This window comes from Danio rerio, chromosome 16, assembly GCF_052040795.2.
Source record: "Danio rerio strain M-AB ecotype USA chromosome 16, GRCz13ab, whole genome shotgun sequence".
Classification (NCBI taxonomy): Eukaryota; Metazoa; Chordata; class Actinopteri; order Cypriniformes; family Danionidae; genus Danio; species Danio rerio.
Genome location: NC_141036.1, coordinates 10,790,191 through 10,809,461, shown reverse-complemented (window position 1 = coordinate 10,809,461; position 19,271 = coordinate 10,790,191). Strand labels below are relative to the sequence as shown.

Below are 19,271 nucleotides of genomic sequence, written 5' to 3'. Positions count from 1 at the left end.
GTTAGACTTCCAATCTACAATTAAGAAGCTCCAGAAACTCCACACATACATGCATGAAATATATAGAAATAAAAAGCACACACCTCTTTGAAAGGTAGTTTTCCAGTGAGTTTGAGGCCCATCATGACCATTCGAGCAACCCAGAAGAACAAGATATCATGACCCGTCTCTAACAGTGTGCCCGGGTAGAAGACTCTCAGATCCTCAGACTGACATGTCATAACAAATTACACAATTACTGCAGGTACTTGAATTGAATTGAATTACACAAACAAACACACACACACACACACAGTTTGGTTATGGTTCCTAAATCTGATAGTTGTGCGATATTCTGCAAGTAACATCACTCGTCCAGCCTCTTCACCCTTGTGTATTACCCATATAGAGCAACAAGCAGAGAACACTCCGCAGTTTGACAAATATTGCAGCCGTTGGACAAAATAATGTTGTTTTTTCAGTTGAGAATGTAGTAGTTCAGATTGCAACTATGCAGTTATTTATATAGGATAGTGCCTATTTTAAAATATTTACAATTTCTGAGAGATAGCACGTCTGCAGCCATTAGTCTGTCATTGAGCAGACAGTTGACATTGTCCAACCACAAGATGGCAACAGAGGCCGCACAATAAGCCCTTAGAGGAGGAAAAATATAGCGAAATTTTAAACTACAGCTGATCAAATCATTATAAAACTGGTAAATGACTTTTGAAGTGGATCTCTCTCGTGTACGTTATAGTGCTGTAATTATACCATAGTAATTGTAGTGTGTTGAATGTGAGATGGGACTTATATTAAAGGCCACCTGTTTCTGAGGAGTCTCGTTTTCGCTACTGCAGACTAGTTCAATAAACAGAAAGAAAGAAAAGTTGCCCGCATGCGTTTAGCGTTTTTCCTTATCACAAACACAACAGCAGTCTGGTAGTGATTGCGCTGCTTTGGCTTTTTCAGGGGTAATTATTATATCTCCTGATTGCAATGTAGAAATGCTGTAAAATCTCTGTAGACTGATGGTATTTCATGCGGTTCAGCCTTATAGTCCTAAAATGAGAGGAAAATCACCTGCTGTCATCACCTTAGATGCTACACTAGAGAATTATTCATATACTAGCTCTAAAGTGATGTTAGTGAAGTAGCAACGGTTCCTGCTATTCTGACGTCAGCTGCAGATGTGAATGAATGGTGGAAGAAAGTAGTTCCACATACAATAGGATTATGAGTAGGGGAGTCAAAATTAATCGTTTCTTCGGTGCACCGCAATGCAGACGCAGACAATTCGGTATCGGTTCAGTAATAATCATAACCGATTATTACTGACGTAATTTACCTCATATGTGCTCTGTCGCGAGGGACGCGATCGCGAGTATTTACAACACTCTAACTATACTTAAAACTCATAAACTGTGCACAATTTCACTGTGTGTGTTTGCTGGATCAGTCTTTCACTGACATATACAACAAAAGCCCCTATTTCACTGAGATCGCGAGAATGAAAGTACTCCATTTCTTTCTCTCTCTCTCACTCACTCACACACACACACACACACACACACACACACACACACACACACACACACACACACACACACACACACACACACACACACACACACACACACACACACACACACACACACACACACACACACACACACACACACACACACACACACACACACACACACACACACACAGTGGGCCATTTGACCTGCTGCCGTGGCTTTTCTTCTCCTCTCGGCTGTTTTACAACGTCACTTCTGGATAAAGAAACGAGCGCGTGTCTGCAGAGTTTTCTCCACCGTGTCTATCATACATCAACTGTGAGATCGCCGCTGTCGCCTGCCACTTATCAGTGTCACTCATCTGTGAAGAGCGCAGCGCGCAAGAGCCAATCGCAACCGTTTTTGTTGAGGGTGTGACCAATCAAATAGGTGTAAGAGAACTAGACAAGGATCAGAAATTGAGCTGGATGTTTATATTTGTTCATATTATTTGCTTAATGCTCGTTTTGTTTAAAGTTACAGTTTATATATCTGACTGTATTAAATGACAAAATTGTATTACAAATAATATATAAATATAAATATATTCATACATTGTAATACAAGAACTGCTGCTGTGAAGAAAATATAAAACTGTGTATGGAAAGCACCGTCAATGCACCGTGATGCACCGAGATATCGAATTCAACCGAATCGATGGCATGATAATCGTAACCGAACCGAACCGTGAGACTAGTGTAGGTACACAGCTCTAGTTATGAGACTCTCCATTTATACATATGCCATTGAACTGTTGTATAAATACAATATCACACTTGTAGCAGTGCGGTGTGTGTGTGTGTGTATGTGTATATAAATATGTATATCTTAAAATAACTTTCATTAAAGAATGAAGCAAGACACAGCATATGATTTATCCGACTATTATTACATAAACACTGCATAACACAAGTCAGTTTTTTACATTTTTAAAAAAGATTAAATAAAAAAAAATTTGGAAAATATATAAATTTGCACATTTATAAATTTCAAGCTATTATTAAAAAAAGTTTTAATATAATTTAAAATATAAATGATAAATGTAATATAAAATAAAATCTGCTATTTTTAAAATCTGATATTGATATGGTGTGTGTATGTGTGTGTGTGTGTTGAGTTATTATCTGACCTCATTTGGCCAGCCAAAGATGGAGAAGGGGAAGATCCCCGAGGAGAACCATGTGTCCAACACGTCCTCATCTGAAACACAAACAGACAGAAAGACGCTTTATTGACGCCAGAGGGCAAACACTGACACGAACAAAGCAGGATAAAATGACTAGTTGTAATGAGAGTGTGTGTGTGAGAGAAAGACTCTCACCCTGGCGCAGAGAGATTTTGTCTGCAGTGACATTGAAGCGTTTGGCAGCTTTTTCTCTGGCTTCTTGCTCTGATCTCCCGCTCACCCAATAATGTCCATCCACATCCTAAACACACAAAAGTCTCACTATATGTACGGGTATCCAGACTAGAGACGCCAATAATTAATCAATGACAGATTAGTTCTCCATAAGCCTTTAACTTGATATACCTTATCAACGGTTAAGCGTGGGTTATTTTAACGTGGACAGTTTTGAGATGCGTACATGCAAAACATGTACATTGAATGTAAAAGGAAAGATAAAGTGACAATGCATTAGTTCATTAAAACTCTCCACTACTATGCTTGGAGAAGAACAGAATGAGGCATCAGTTTATCAGTCAGAGTTCTTGTGTCGTGCTGTGTGTTAAACTGCACCACCTTTATTATGAATGGCATTACCAAAAGTTAAATGTGCATTTGGTGATTTTCTATAGAGTCTTCAGATTGTCTTTATCTTTATTATGCTTGTATAAAGTTTCCTTACATCGTAATAGCAATCATTAAATTAAGTGTTCCAGATGTATTTTTATGCATTTTATTATTCTAAGAAAGGAGTTTGTCCAAGAAAAAAATGGCCAATCAAAATGTTTAGTAAAGCGGGGGGGTGTCGCAGGGGCACTTTTGATCATTTTGGAAGGTCACTTTCTATCCAAGACTAAAAAGGGCATGTGCACTGCACAGGTTGAGCCCTATGTGTGCACGTGCCTGAGTCTAAACATTATGATTGGCTGTTCTACCTGCCTGACAAAATATCTAATTGCATAGCTCTGGACACCATATTTGTGCAAAACGTATAACATCATCACTGCGTTCATGGACCGAGTTCAGACAGAATAGCAGACAATCAACAAGTTCGTCAACAAGCGTTTTAAGTTTGGTATTGTATTAATACTAACAAGTAACTATGTTACTAACAGTACTATAAAGTTTTCTCTCGGGTGAATGTTATGTGATGCATTAGAGTGATGGGGTCTAGAGTGCGCTCATGTGTTCAGTAGGTGTGGCTTTGGATGGCTATTTGCAGGGTGGGATGTAAGCTTTCAATGCTATCAGGCTAACATTGGAATTTTCTTAGGCCCCGTTTACACTGGCAGGTCTTGAAGCCCAATTCCGATTTGTTCCCTATATCTGATTTGTTTGCCTGTCTGTTTACACGTTGTTTTAATTGTAACCCATATCCAATTCATGCGTTTACACTTGCCATACAATTTACAATGTCGCACATGCACAAAGGCGGGTTCTAGCATCTGTGCCACACTAGCCACGATGGAAGGAATTGTCTTGTTTTTAGCTCTGCGAAATATGCGAAGCGTAGTATAAGCAGTGAGTGGTTTAGTCCAGATTTACCCCCATGCAGTTTATGTAATGGTATGGCCCTGAACTGTGTAGTTGAAGATGTAGCCTTTGCCTGTGTGCGCACTGGTGTTGGAGAGAATAAAGTTGTTCTATGTGTAGCCCGCAGTGCGTGATTAATAGCGACAAAAAGCAAAAGCTACAACACAAAGTTCGCCTAACTTTAAAATGATTTTGAGGCGAAGGAGCTGGGAAATGGCCGTCATCGCAGCTTGAGCTTATGGTTTATATGCTTTATGATGTCCTCCACCATTCAGAGGAATTTGTGGGTACGAGAGAGTTCTCAGGTGTGGTAGGAGCAAATTTTGGCGAATGTCCACTTTCCTCCTCTGTGTTTCCTCTGATGTTGTTTACAGCATCGGCATCTCCACACACCCTCTTCTTTCTGTCATTAAACCGTGAAGAAGCACCACATTGTCGCAAGTTTAATGATGTACAGAACGGAATGCCACAATAAATCCGATCTACCTGTTTACATGACAGTCGCATTGTCACATATCTGATCTATATCTGATTTATTTCCACATATGAAGGAGGCCTGAAACCGATCTCTGAATATCCGAATGCATGCGGTTTTTTCGTGTTTAAACAGTAATAGAACAGATCCGATCTGTGCCACATATGAGTTCAAGAGTTTACACTTAGCTGATGATTGATAATAAGCTAGTTTGGCATGCTGTCCAGGGAGAGAGCCCCAAGCTCAAAAGATCCCCGAGCCCGGAGCTCCCTCACGTTGCAGGGCAATAGGTAAGTTTGACTCGGGTAGATCTCGAAACCCCCCCCCCCCCCCCTTCCTGCTGCGTAAGGATTGCTAAGGTGTGGTGTTGCAGACAGAATTGAATTTGGTGCTAATTTGGTTTAGTCAATTTACTTAGTCTCATGTTTTTGGGAGTGTGGGAGGAAACCGGAGGACCCGGGGAAAACCCACGCAAGCACGGGGAGAACTGACCGGTTGGGTGGATACCCAAGTCGGAGGCATTTTTTATTTTTTTTTGTTGTGAGGCCGCAGTGCTAGCCACTGGGCCGCCGTGCTGCCCTTTAGAAAAGAGGAGGAGAAGGGGTGGAAGGGGGGATTCTTCAAAACGAAGATGACTAAAGGTAGGGCGTTTGGTTATTTATACTGGGTTAGGAATAGCCTGATTGGTGGTTCGTTCATTAGCTTGACTCGGGGCCAGCCGTGTCAATCATAAGCACGTGATCCTCTCGAAATTAGTGTATGAATAAACTTTACTAAAAAAAAAGAATCGGATTTGGGTCACATTTAACAGGCGGTGTAAAAGGGGCTTTATGGATGTCCTATTGCAACTGGCACATACACAAATTGAACAGGCCTATGTAATACATACATTTTTACATTATATCCATGTGAGATGCAAAAAGTGCAAAGAAGTGGGCAAACAGCTAAATGGTACAAGCCATTAATATGTCATGAATATTTAGGGGCCTTGATGCTGAAAAAAAAGACAGAATTGCAAAATCCAGTCATAAAATTGAAAGTAGTGGTATACTGAACTCTGTAGAATTCTGGATGAATAAATAAAATAAAAATGTATGGTTTTTATAATAAAAAGAAATGCTTTGACTACACCTCTTTGCTCTACACCTAATCGAGTGGCAATTTACACAGTTGCGTATGAATATTAAAAAGCAAGAGAATAATTACATAATTTTTATGAAATCCAACAGTAATTGGGGGCTTAAAAATATTTAAATGCACATTTGTGGTGAAAATAACACTCAATTAAAAATACTTTCTGATATTCGGGCATACATATACATACAGGGATACATGCATCTTTCTCTAATATCCGAGACGGCGCTATCGGCACACATATTAGTCATTACATTTAATCGTTCTATTATCAATCATTGATTCTTGCTATAATCTCACTGGCCTTTTATTTACATAACAATTTACTTTGACTGAAGATCCTTGTGTTTTAAATGTCATTTACACATCCTGCCAAGTCTATGCCACCAAAATAGACATCTTGCATTATTAAGATAATGAACAATTGAATTTGTGAAATCTGACATCCCTAATTTAGACCTCATCCTGCATTCGGCTGTGTGTTTCTGCTCACCTCTCCTGGTTTAACCGCGGGGTCGTTCACAGTCACAAAATACGCTGGTATCCTGTGACCCCACCACAGCTGCCGGGAGATGCACCAGTCCCTGAGACACAACAGAAAAAGTATTACCCTGCACAAACGATTTGAAGTCCCAACAGAACAGAGCTGATCTAAGATTTAGGATGGGTCACCTGATGTTGTCCATCCAGTTGAACCAGGTTTTGAGGTGGTGGTCTGGGATGATCTTGAGCTCTCCATTTCGGACCACGTCTGCAGCCTGTTTTCCCATCTCTCTGCAGTCCACGTACCACTGCGGCTTCAGCAGAGGCTCTACGATGTCTTTAGAACGGCTGAGAAACACAAATACACATATTTAAAAACGTGATATTCTAATGCAACAGCTACAAAGGGGGAAAATCATCTATTCATGACACATTTCTACATCGATTTATGCAGTGTCCCGCCAAATCAATGGTCTGAGACATTTACAAAACTACAACATTACATTTATTACAATACATACAATTATTAATAAATAAATATTATAAAAACAATTATAACATCAAACAATTGCAGGGTATGTGCAGGAATGAGACAGTGAAAATCAATACCTTTTAAGACCTCTTTTAAGACTATTTCTATACATGTTAACCAGTTAAGCTCTGGGGCTATTTGGTGTAATTCCGCCTGAATTTGGCCTTCCGATTTAAAAAGCTTCCCATACCCACATGCAGTGGTGTAAATACAAAAGTTTGGTATTATTTGAAAGGAAACCCTTTGATATTTCATAAAATACAGTTGAAATTGAAAACAATTGTTGTTTATATTGTCTGTGTTATAATAAACACACACAAAAGGCAATTTATATATATATATATATATATATATATATATATATATATATATATATATATATATATATATATATATATATATATATATATATATATAAACTGAAGTTTGGAAATGTGTCTTGGAAAGTTCCAGCACCCTGGAAACAATTTTCTTTCTTTCCAGCAGGTGTCAGCAAACACAGGAAAAAGGATTTTTTTTTTAGAATAATAATTTATTTAAGTGTTATTCTATTCCAACTGCAAAGAGAAAAATGCCATTTTTCTTCCCATACCCTCATACAGTATAATAAATGCAATATTTCAATGTCATTTTACAGAAAACCCTTTGAAATTACAAAAAGAACTGCTAAAAGTGATAAATATTATTATATGTGTTGTCTGTCCTATGATGAACCACCTCAACACAAACCGCTTTTAGTTTTTTTGTTCTAAAGCCTGATTTAGAAAGTGTATAACTCTAAGCCCTGTATTCTCCATCAAACTGCAGATTGTTTTGATTGTTAACAGCATTTGTCAGGAGACACTAGAAAAAAGAATTTAGTTTTTATCATGTAGTATGCAATAATTATGTTAGTTCAACCGAAGGGTGGGAAATCACAACTTTTTTGCTTCTGATCTGTGACTTTTATGCACTCTCTTTTGGACACCCCTCTGCCTGTTTGTCATGCAATATCTCAGTCACTGATTGGCTGATCAAGGCTTGCGATACATCAGCGTAAAGCCGTTAAGTGTAAATAACTTCGTTACAAAACAACAAATATCAAAGTAATGTGTATCAGTTGAAAATAGACATTCTAAGCTTTCACCCAGTAGGTCATATGGTGTTATTGATGCAGACAAACCTCTTAAATCTATAGTTATTCTCCCGATTTCGTCATTTTGGCCCCGGTACCGGGCACGCAGAGTTTAACTGGTTGCCTCATCACGACTTAGGTTTCAACTGGTGATATTTTAACTTACAGTATTTTAAAAAAAACAATGATTGTAAGAAACATATAGTATAGTGAAAAAATGCTAATCCAGCAGGTGGTCCCTATAGACTAGGGATGGGAAGATTAACCGATATGTATCGATACGCGGTCATGCGCGTGCACGATGCGAGTGCATCGGTAGAGCAGCAGAGGATGAATGAAATTTTGGAAGCAAATCGAGATGCATCGGTTTTTGTGAGATGCATTGGTTTTTCCAAGATACAGCTTATATTTTTAATTTAGAATGTATTTTTTATTTATTAACAAGTGTTGTCAACCTGTTTTTGGCGCATAATTTAATCGACCTACATTAAGTATGCCTTAGCAACGGATTTGCGGATGTGTACACTTACACTACAACTCAGTGTATCAGGTGTGCGGATGAAGCTAGTGGAGCGCCCTCAGAAAGCGTGAGAGGCAAAACAAACGTTTTATTCCCCACTGAGTTTTAAATCTAAAGTATGGCAACATTATGGATTTAAGGATGGAGGACTTGACAGGACAGATGCAATTTGCAAAATGTGCCGCGCATCTGTAAATACGCGGGCAGTACGACTAATCTGAAATCTCACTTGAAGCGGCGCCACGGTGTTGTTGTGAAAGTATCTTCCAGTGTTCCTGCATCCCCTGCTTCCTGCACTGCTTCACTGTAGCTACCAGCTCCAAAAGTGGTGAGAACAGCATTGCAAGTTTTTTACCATGCGCAACAGTTCTGCTCGCTCTACGCCAATAACGGATGTGATTGCATTGTTCATCTGCAAAGATATTCATCCTAGTGTCACGGAGAACGAAGGTTTTAAACACCTCCTCCTGTTAATTTTTATTTAATTATAATAATAATATTAATAATAATAATAATGATAAAAATAATGGGTGTTCGGTGGCACAGTGGGTAGTATGACCACCTCACAGCAAGAAGATTGCTGGTTTGTTATATTTTTTATTAGCCTGTTGTTTACAGTGAAAGTGATGTTTCAAAGCAGCATAACACTGCTAGTTCACGACCTTAAGTTTTGAATATTCAGTGGCAAAATATATCTTTGTAAAACTTGTTTTCATAGTTGAAAAGTTAAATCACAATTCTTGTTGTGCAATGGTAAACCTTTATGTTGAAAGAGTGCAAATATATATATATATATATATATATATATATATATATATATATATATATATATATATATATATATATATATATATATATATATATATATATATATATATTTTAATATATATTGCACTTATACATTCTGTTTATCTTGAAAATACTTAAATAATATGTGCTATAGGTTCTAAAATGGCCCTCTACTGTAAACTGACACTCTAGCTCTGAGAGAAAAGCCAGTTTGTAAAAAAGTCATGGTTTGCTTGGTTAATAAATAATCAAACTCATTCAATGGCACAGCATCCTCTTTCACATCATCTCATAAACTTGATCTAATTAGTTAGTGCTGAATTATCGCATTGTATCGTGATGTGGGTGTGAATCGTAATGTGTTGCATCGCAATATGTCACAAATGTATAGCTAATATATCGGATCGTATTCTTTGTATCGAGATGCGTATCGGATCGGCATTATTGCTTAGATGCCCAACCCTACTATAGACCAGGGGTGTCAAACTTAATTCCTGAAGGGCCGCAGCCCTGCACAGTTTAGTTCCAACCCTGCTCCAACACACTTACCTGTAGGTTTCAAACAACCCTGAAGGACTCAGTTAGTTTGATCAGGTGTGTTTAATTAGGGATGGAACTAAACTGTGCAGAGCTGAGGCCCTTTTGGAACTGAGTTTGACACCTGTGCTATAGACAAAGACTATATACTGAATACAAATCACTCATACAGTTGTGAATGGGGAAAAGTGTAACGTCATTATGGCAAAAGAAGCCTCGCCTAGTACAGGAGCCAATCATCGATCGCTACTAGACCGATGACTCTGATGATGATGACTTATGACCAGAACAGAGTTTCTGCATATTTTGTGTGATTCAAAAGTTTAGAAAATAAACTAAAGAGAGACTTGTTTAATTCTATTGTTGATTTTTAATATGAAATGTAATCATAAGCTTGGAGAATTTGATGTTTTTTCATTCAAACAGAATGCCTGAGAGGTGTTTAAAAGATGGGGGCATAAAGTGGCTTGCCTTAAAGAGACTTTGCTATAGAACAGCCGGAATAACGTGATTGCCTGAGGCTGGGGGCTTCAAACTCGGTCCTGGAGGGCCAGTGTCCTGCAAAGTTTAGTTCCAACCCCAACCAGACACACCTGGGCTAGCCAAGAAACATCCTTGCAGCTGTGTTGAGGCAAGTTGGAGCTAAAATCTGCAGGACACCGACCTTCCAGGATCAAGTTTGGACACCACTGCATTAATACAGTAATAAAAAAAATCTATGTGATCTTAAATCTAGCAGGATTTATATACGATTTCATAAACTACACAGCACCCCAAAATTGGCATCTTAAGTAGACATTGTATAATCCAAAATTTAAGACCATGTAAAATAGCATTTAAGACTTTTTAAATACTTTAAGGGCCTTAAATTTCTCTGAAATGGTTTATCAATTCTGTATACTTTTTAAGACCCCACAGACACCCTGAATAATATGTATGTAATAAATTATAAGCTACAACTAGTGATCACATTAATAAATTAAATTTTAAAGTTAAAGAGAGGTTTATTTTCATTTCTAACAATATATTACAGCCCTTACTGCATTTTTGATCAAGTAACTACAGCGTTGGAGAGTAAAAGACCGACACACACAAAAAAACTAAATGTTATTATTTGCATCTTCTTACATGTATTCAGTTGGGGATCTGGTATTTCCAGTTATTCCACAAGGAGGCACTTCATAATCTTAGCTTATATCTGGTGATACACTATGTGATGTTTGGTTGTCACTTTATACGCCACTATCTGTCAAACACAACTTCTTTGGCTTTTAATTAGCTACCAGTCTTTTATCATGTTTTTTTAACGTCGTTCTACAATCCTACCAGACCAGGCCTATGATTTGCCAGTTTATATTGGCTGAAAGTGTGAAACGGGAGTCAGACCTGCAGAGAGGCACCACCATGGGATTGTCTTTAACCTCCTTAAACTGGCCTCTGTCTTTCAGAGCCTGAAGCACAGCCGTTCTCGCCTCAAAGCGCTTCATCCCCTAAAACAGCAGAGATATGCAGATTATTTTATCAACCTGCATTTTAGTCACAATAGATCGTTTAGCTTAGATATTGCAATGTGTGTCTGCAATAGTCACATCACAGGATTTGCAATGTTGAGTTGGGATTATAGTCGATTAACAATTTAGAGTCATTAGCAGTCCTAAAGTAAATGATGAAATAAATCACAGCATGTGTTTGCCTACCAGGAATGGAGGAGGAACGTTGATGAGGAGGCCGTTTTCATCCAGGATGTTGATGAAGGGCAGCTTGTGTCTTTCTCCCACCTCATAATCATTATGATCGTGAGCAGGAGTTATCTTCACAGCACCTTTACAAAAACACTACACTGTAAACCAGACTCAGAAGACGGCAGTTTAAAAGATGATCTGTCCCTTAAACATATGTTACCTGTTCCAAAGTTCATATCCACAAAGTCATCAAACACAACGGGCATCTTTCTGTCACAGAATGGGTGAATGACCATCTTCCCTTTGAGATGCTGGACAGAAAATATCAATTAATGTAAGCCATCCAGGATTTCAGATTTTTGCATAGGGAAATATATATTATATTATATTATATTATATTATATTATATTATATTATATTATATTATATTATATTATATTATATTATATACACGTTTTTCATATCAGTTGTTATCAATAAACATCACAGTAACTGCAAAATTGATTTCAGATTTAAAGCCAATTTTTTGTTCCCATGTGAAAGTTGTACCAGGGGTCTGATATATAAATTTTGCATAGAAACCTTCCTTAAAGTGAATGATAATCATGGAATGGATGGATAATAATCATAAGATGATTTTAAGTGGTTCAATTAAGTTAAAATATAAGATAAACATGTTTACCTGGAGTTTTCTTATAGCTGCAAACATTCTCCCATTAAGATTGTTTATTTCTCAATCACAACTTTTGGTTAGATAGTGGCATACACACATTTCTGCCCCCGTTTTGTGCATAGGCCACGTTTATAAATGAGACCCCAGGTCAACAAGCAAGCAAATGAAGATTTCCCAAAACATTAATAAAGTTAAAAATAATTGTAATTAAATGGTTTTGAGTTTACTTGATATATTTTCACTGTCTTTCCTTTACAAAACATGCACAGAACACTCAATGGTGCATTTATACTAACAGGTTTTTATTCCTTAACATTTATGACATGACACTGATGTAAATTTTTGTAAAGCAAGGCATCTAATATCTTCAACATTATATTTAAACACTTTAATAAAATAAAAAATTAAACATGCCATCATAATGTTTTACATTTAGATAATCATAATAGGTAAAACCATGCACAGAGCGCGTCATTACCATGTTGAAATGTAACCTGTGTGGGGAATATATTTTTATAACTTTTGTGTCTTTTTTTTTTTTTTTTAGAAAAAATGTTTAGACTAACAACAAATTAATCAATCTTTTTCTTTTGTATGATACCATATATTAACCAAACATACTTCTTTCTTGCATACTTCTTAGAAGGAGCTGCTGACAAGAGGGAAATAGCAGAATAAGAATAAATATAGTGCGGGGGGCTTGCTCCAGACCTCTGTCTTATAAGTCTAGACATTTCACAAGGAGCTGAATGCTAGTAGAAGTTGTGAAATATATTGAAGGTCACTTAACTGTTCAGTTCTGGTATGCAGAGAAAAGTTGCAGAAAGAGAAAGTATGTTTGTGTGCAACAGGCAAAGGACGGCAGAATGACTGATAAGTGATGTTACACCAAAACTTGACCTGTTAATATCAGTTGTGTATACATGCTGGAGTCAGGAGAATGCAAGTTAGTTGCAAACCTCTTGAATGTAATTCTTGTATTGCATTGGGGTAACGCAACCCAGAGCTCTGTCCTCGAATTATTCTTTTGTTTCTACATTGAAGAGAAGCCTTTCCTGACATTTTTTTAATGAACACGCATGGAATTGGTTAGATATTCCAACAATTGTTTTTATTATAATTGTATGAAAAACACTAACCTAAATATCTATTTATATGAACTATTAGAAAAGTCAATGTGTATTGGATGTGCTAAATGTGTAAATGAATTGAATTACAGTATCTGTAGGCGTGCCTGCACACATATCTCCCTATTCTGCCACAAAACATTAGTGCAGGTAATGGCACAGTGTTTCTTCTGTTTGTCAGTGTCGTTGAGAATGTCAAAGCTGTTTTATCAGACTTTTAACTAAATCACAGAGACCAGAGTTCTTCCCTAAATTCCAGCGCTTCTCTTTAGAACTGGTTAAATGACCTATTTTCATGTAAACAAATCTAAACTCACACTGCGCTGCTGTTGGGTGTGATTCATGAAACTGAAAATGTGTTATTATGTTAAATTATTACTGTGATAATTATCTTTTTTTCCACCCAGCCCTATTTTTATACATTTAAACTTCTACAATCCCAGAAGAGGAAACTCTGGTTTCACCTTATATCTGGAGTCTTCCGGGTGAACGGCCACTGCTGTGTCTCCAAGCATGGTCTCAATACGAGTGGTGGCCACTATCACCTCCTCATCTATGAGAGAAATTACATATACACATATACATATATACACATATACACACACACACACACACATATATACATATATACATATATACATATATATATATATATATATATATATATATATATATATATATATATATATATATGTGTGTGTGTGTGTGTGTGTGTGTGTATATATATATATATATATATATATATATATATATGTATATATATATATATATATATATATATATATATATATATATATATATATATATATACACACACACACACACACATATATACATATATATATATTTATATATACATACATATATATATATATATATATATATATATATATATATATATATATATATATATATATATATATATATATATATATATATATATTTATTTATTTATTTATTTTATTTTATTTTTTTTTTTTACTCGCACAAATTTGTGTATCTGGCCTCCTTTCTTTACACTCGACTCTCACCTGATCCTTCGATCTTGTATGAAAATGACACCAGCACTCCAAACTCGACCTTGTCTTTATAACCCGGCACGGGAAGAAGAGTTCGCCCCGTCAGCTCCTTTTTATCGACCTGAAACACAAAGCTTGCCATGTGACCTCAAACCCTGAGACAGTTAATAAGGATGTCATTTCAGTCATAAACTGTCATAAAATTGATGGATACAGTTCCCGAGTAACGCCACAGTGCATATAGGGGTCTTTTAATGAAGTCCGTTTTTATAAGTTAAACATCTAAAGTGTCCTCAGAATGTTTCTCTGAGCTTTCAGCCTCAAAATATCCCATATAAAATTTATACCACCAAACAGTGTATTCCCATTTCTAGTTCCAAAAGCACAATTTCTGTTTGCCTGTCCTTAAATATCCTGCTCCTCCTCCCCCTTTCCAGAAGAGGGCAGCGCCTTTACAGCTTGTACTTTGGTTACATAACAGAGCATATTTAAAGACAAGAGTTTAAAACTTCTCTTCAAAAAAGGCTCTCTACAGTTAAACAGTTGAGATTCACTATTTCTAAATACATTAAAAAATACATCTCTGGGTCAGGCAGAAGCACTTTTAGCTTAGCTTAGCATAAATCAGGCCCTGTTCAAATATATTTGAGTTCAGTAGAAAACTCGGCCCTCTTCATTATGTATGGATCATGCCCAACAGACTGTATGTGCTTACTTTCTATTTTTATCTCCTTTGAAGTATGCTATGAATCACAAAAATACAGACATCCCCTTATGTTTTCCATTCAGTTTTCTTACTTCCTGCCCTCCATCTGAATTGCACATGTCACCAGAACCATGTGATTGCTAACAACCTATATGTACCAACTATAAAACTTCATAGTTATGTCAAATTCACACAGTTAACATAACTCAACACTTCAACTTGAGTTATCATGCTCAAACAGCAACATTACAGAGAAAAGGAAGCTGTTAGCGTAAAAAGCATAGTAGGACACATTTTTCCATGTTTTTCTTAGATAAGAGTTAGTGACAATGAGCTGATAGTTTGTACATTATCCATCTATTTATTCAGATATGAATGTACCTCAATGTCAGAGATGGCAGAGTTGAGTGTGCAGGACCAGTTGACGAGTCTCTTGCTCCTGTAGATCACTCCCTCCTCATGCATTCGTATAAACGCCTCCTGAACCGCAAATGACAGTTTCTGCAAACAGACGATATTATGCATGATTATTAATAGACTTTTCATTATTAAATAATGTCACTTGCATGCACATACACATCCAAAGCTTGTTCAAAACAATCAGATCCTCTGTCTGAAGTCCTTGTGCTGGCTTTCATATTAGTTTACATAAATTAAGTCAATGCCAAGTCTCTATTTTGTTTATGCAGATATTACGGCAGATCCTTAGTGAATGTTGTACAAATGAGACAGTCACTGTTGATTTCAATTACTCTTTTATTGTCAGAAAAAGTCAAACACATCAACTAGATGAATATTTTTGGAGATTTGAGGTATAATAAGTACACTGACAAAATAAATATTTATAAAAGCTTAAAGACTTTAATATAATAACTGAGAAATGGTGTTCTTGGTTCTTGCCTGCTCTAACTGGGCAAGATCAAGTGAAAAAATAGGTGTTATTCCCCGACACTGAGGACACAATTTAGATATTTTCAGTAAAAAAATAACTTAATAATAAATAAATATTAATTTATTAAATAATAAATTAATAAATTATTAAATAATTAAATCTGTTTTTAAACATTTTTGACTTTAATTTAATACAAATAAAATATTGAGTATTTTATAATCACAATCATAGGCAAAACGGGCTGTGTAACTAATCGAAATTCAGTTCCTATTTCGGTTTGTAACGATTATGAAAAAACATTAATCCAGATAAAATGATAACTGCATCATATACCGCCCTCTTTCCAGTTGTACACATTTGTTGTTCTGCAAAGTTCAGTTTAATATGAAAATTACTAAAAGCATGTACTGTAATGTCACATTTTTACAGCATGGGATTCACATCATTCATTGATGTACATTCGAATCAAAAGCGTGAAAGATCGCATGATGATTTGTGTATGCGCTCAGCCTCTGAGCAAAGCACACACATATAAAATCAACTTAATGCACTTTAATGGTCAAATACATGCAAACGTGTGTCAAAATATGGTGTTTAATGATAATTCATATTAACCCTCATTTGTGTAATAAACAAGTTGAGAATCTAAAGACACGTGAAAGAAAAACCATAAATCAGAACCGTACTGCTCTTAAAGTGACAGCGCGCAATATTCCTATATGCTGCCCACTGTTTTTATCATTAATCAAACAACAATTGGATTAATAATAACTCACTGCTATTGACTAAAGGACTTTTGCAGCTATAAAAGTTATATTATTACAATGAAGATGCGTAAAACACAGTTTGTTTCAAACTTTTATTCTATTGTATTTATTTTTCTTTCCTTATTTACAGGGAGGAAAATAACAGTATGTATATATATATATATATATATATATATATATATATATATATATATATATATATATATATATATATATATATATATATATATATATATAGTTGAAGTCAGAATTGTTAGCCCGCCATGAATTATTAACGGCCCTTTATATTTTTCCCCCAATTCCTGTTTAACGGAGAGATTTGTTTTTTTCAACCAATTTCTAAACACAATAGATTTAATAACTCATTTCTAAATACTGATTTCTTTTGATGGTGATGCTGTGGCGCAGTAGTTAGTCCTGTTGCCTCACTGTAAGAAGGTCGCTGGTTCGAGCCTTGGCTGGTTCAGGTGGCGTTTCTGTGTGGAGTTTGCTCCCGGAGCTCCGGTTTCCCCCACAGTCCAAAGACATGTGGTACAGGTGAATTGGGTTAGCTAAATTGTCCGTAGTGTATAAGTGTGAATGAGTGTGTATGAATGTTACCCAAGGATGGGTTGCAGATGGAAACCAATCCGCTGCGCAAAACATATGCTGGATAAGTTAGCGGTTTATTCCGCTGTGGCGACCCCAGATTAATAAAGGGACTAAGCCGAAAAGAAACTGAATGAATGAATGATTTCTTTTGTCTTTGCTATGATGACAGTAAATAATATTTTACTACATATTTTTCAAGATACAAGCATCAAGTGCAGTTTAAAGGCTTAATTAGGTTAATTAGACAAGTTAGGGTGATTAGGCAAGTCATTATTCATAACAGTAGTATCTTCTGCAGACAATAAAAAATATGTATTGCTTAAGGTGGCTAATATTATAAAACTGCTTTTATTCTAGCCAAAATAAAAATATGACTTTCTCCAGAAGAAACAAATATTATTGGGAACACTGCGAAAAATTCCTCTGTTAAACATCATTTGGGAAATTTTTGAAAAAGAAATAATTCACAGGAGGGCGAATAATTTTGACTTTAACTGTATATAGTTTTGAATATTCGTGATTATTTTTATGACCAAATTAATCATGATTTAGCTTTTTTCCCCATAATCGAGTAACCCTAGGTAAAACCATTTATAACGTTTTTTTTTGTGCTAGGCAAAATTATTCTTAATTAATCACATCTAAAATTAAAGTTTGTTTTGTCATAACATAGTTGTGTGTGCAGTGTCTACTTATAAATAAACATTTTCTATGTTGTATGTACATGGATGTATACATACATACAGTGTCTATTTATAATATATATTATAAATAGACACTGTATGTATGTATACATCCATGTACATACAACATAGAAAATGTTTATTTATATTTAGATATAAAATAAATGTGTAAAATGCTAATTATATATCCAGTAGTCAACATTTGAAGTGGATCAAAAACATTTTTCAAAATTGCCTAAGACAGGAACGGGTGTTGTTGAACAGTTAGAACATTTAATGTAATGGTTTGATCCATTTGATTATAAAATGTTGACTACTTACATTCAAATATCTACAATATGTACTGCTTTGTTTTATGTAATAGATAAGCATAATAAATAGTTTACACACATACTGTATATTATATCAAAACAAATTTTGAGATTAATCTTTGCCCAGCACTACACTTTTTTATTTATGTGTATATTTATATAGGATAAAAAGAATAAGAAAATAGAGTAAAAGTCTGGGTCCGCTATTCTAGTTTTAGGTCCGCTTTAAAACTTTAACATTATATTTAAACATTTATCAAACCAATTATGCTTTCATTAGGGAAAAAATATATAGTTATATCTATCGATTACTAAGAAATGTTGAGGTTTAGTCTGCTATACTCACGTCATCCATGGTAAAACAAGCTCTGTCCCAGTCCAGAGATGAGCCCAGCTTCTTCAGCTGGTGATAGATGCGATCTCCCTTTCTGTTCAACATCAAAATAAAGAGAAACACCTTCACATAAGTGCAGCTAAATGAACGATCCTCAGATTATTCACAATTCTCCTCAACACTCACTCGTTCTTCCACTTCCAGACCTCCTTGATGAAGTTCTCTCGCCCAAGGTCGTGTCTGGTCATCTTCCGCTCTCTCATGAGTTTCTTCTCCACCACCACCTGTGTGGCGATGCCAGCGTGATCACAGCCGGGATTCCACAGTGTTGTCTCTCCTCGCATCCTGTGCCTGCATCATCACCCCGAAGCCAACCAATCATTACACACATCCTAAGTTCTGATGCTCGATGTTATAACTTATTAACAGTTTTAGATGTCATGTGTATATGTATATAAACAATCAGCCACAAAGTATATTCTTGTGACTTTAAAATGTATTTAATAACATGATGTTAATTTAAACAAAATACTAACTAATATTTCATTTATTCATTCATTTATTTTAAGCTTAGTCCCTTTATTAATCTGGGGTGACCACAGCAGAATGAACCGCCAACTTATCCAGCATATGTTTTATGTAGCTGATGCCCTTCCAGCTGCA

General features: G+C 35.9%; 1 protein-coding gene across 2 annotated transcripts in view; it reads right to left on the bottom strand.

Annotated features, from left to right (window-relative positions):
• Positions 1-19,271, bottom strand: part of vars1 (valyl-tRNA synthetase 1) — a 41,495-nt gene that overhangs the window by 13,771 nt on the left and 8,453 nt on the right. For both annotated transcript variants that reach the window (NM_001311346.2, XM_087285016.1), the window contains 13 exon segments: positions 84-209; positions 2,671-2,741; positions 2,863-2,968; positions 6,342-6,432; positions 6,521-6,679; positions 11,210-11,313; positions 11,521-11,645; positions 11,726-11,816; positions 13,770-13,858; positions 14,337-14,445; positions 15,412-15,531; positions 18,621-18,702; positions 18,795-18,959. In NM_001311346.2, the coding sequence (NP_001298275.2) occupies positions 84-209; positions 2,671-2,741; positions 2,863-2,968; positions 6,342-6,432; positions 6,521-6,679; positions 11,210-11,313; positions 11,521-11,645; positions 11,726-11,816; positions 13,770-13,858; positions 14,337-14,445; positions 15,412-15,531; positions 18,621-18,702; positions 18,795-18,959 (1,438 nt within the window).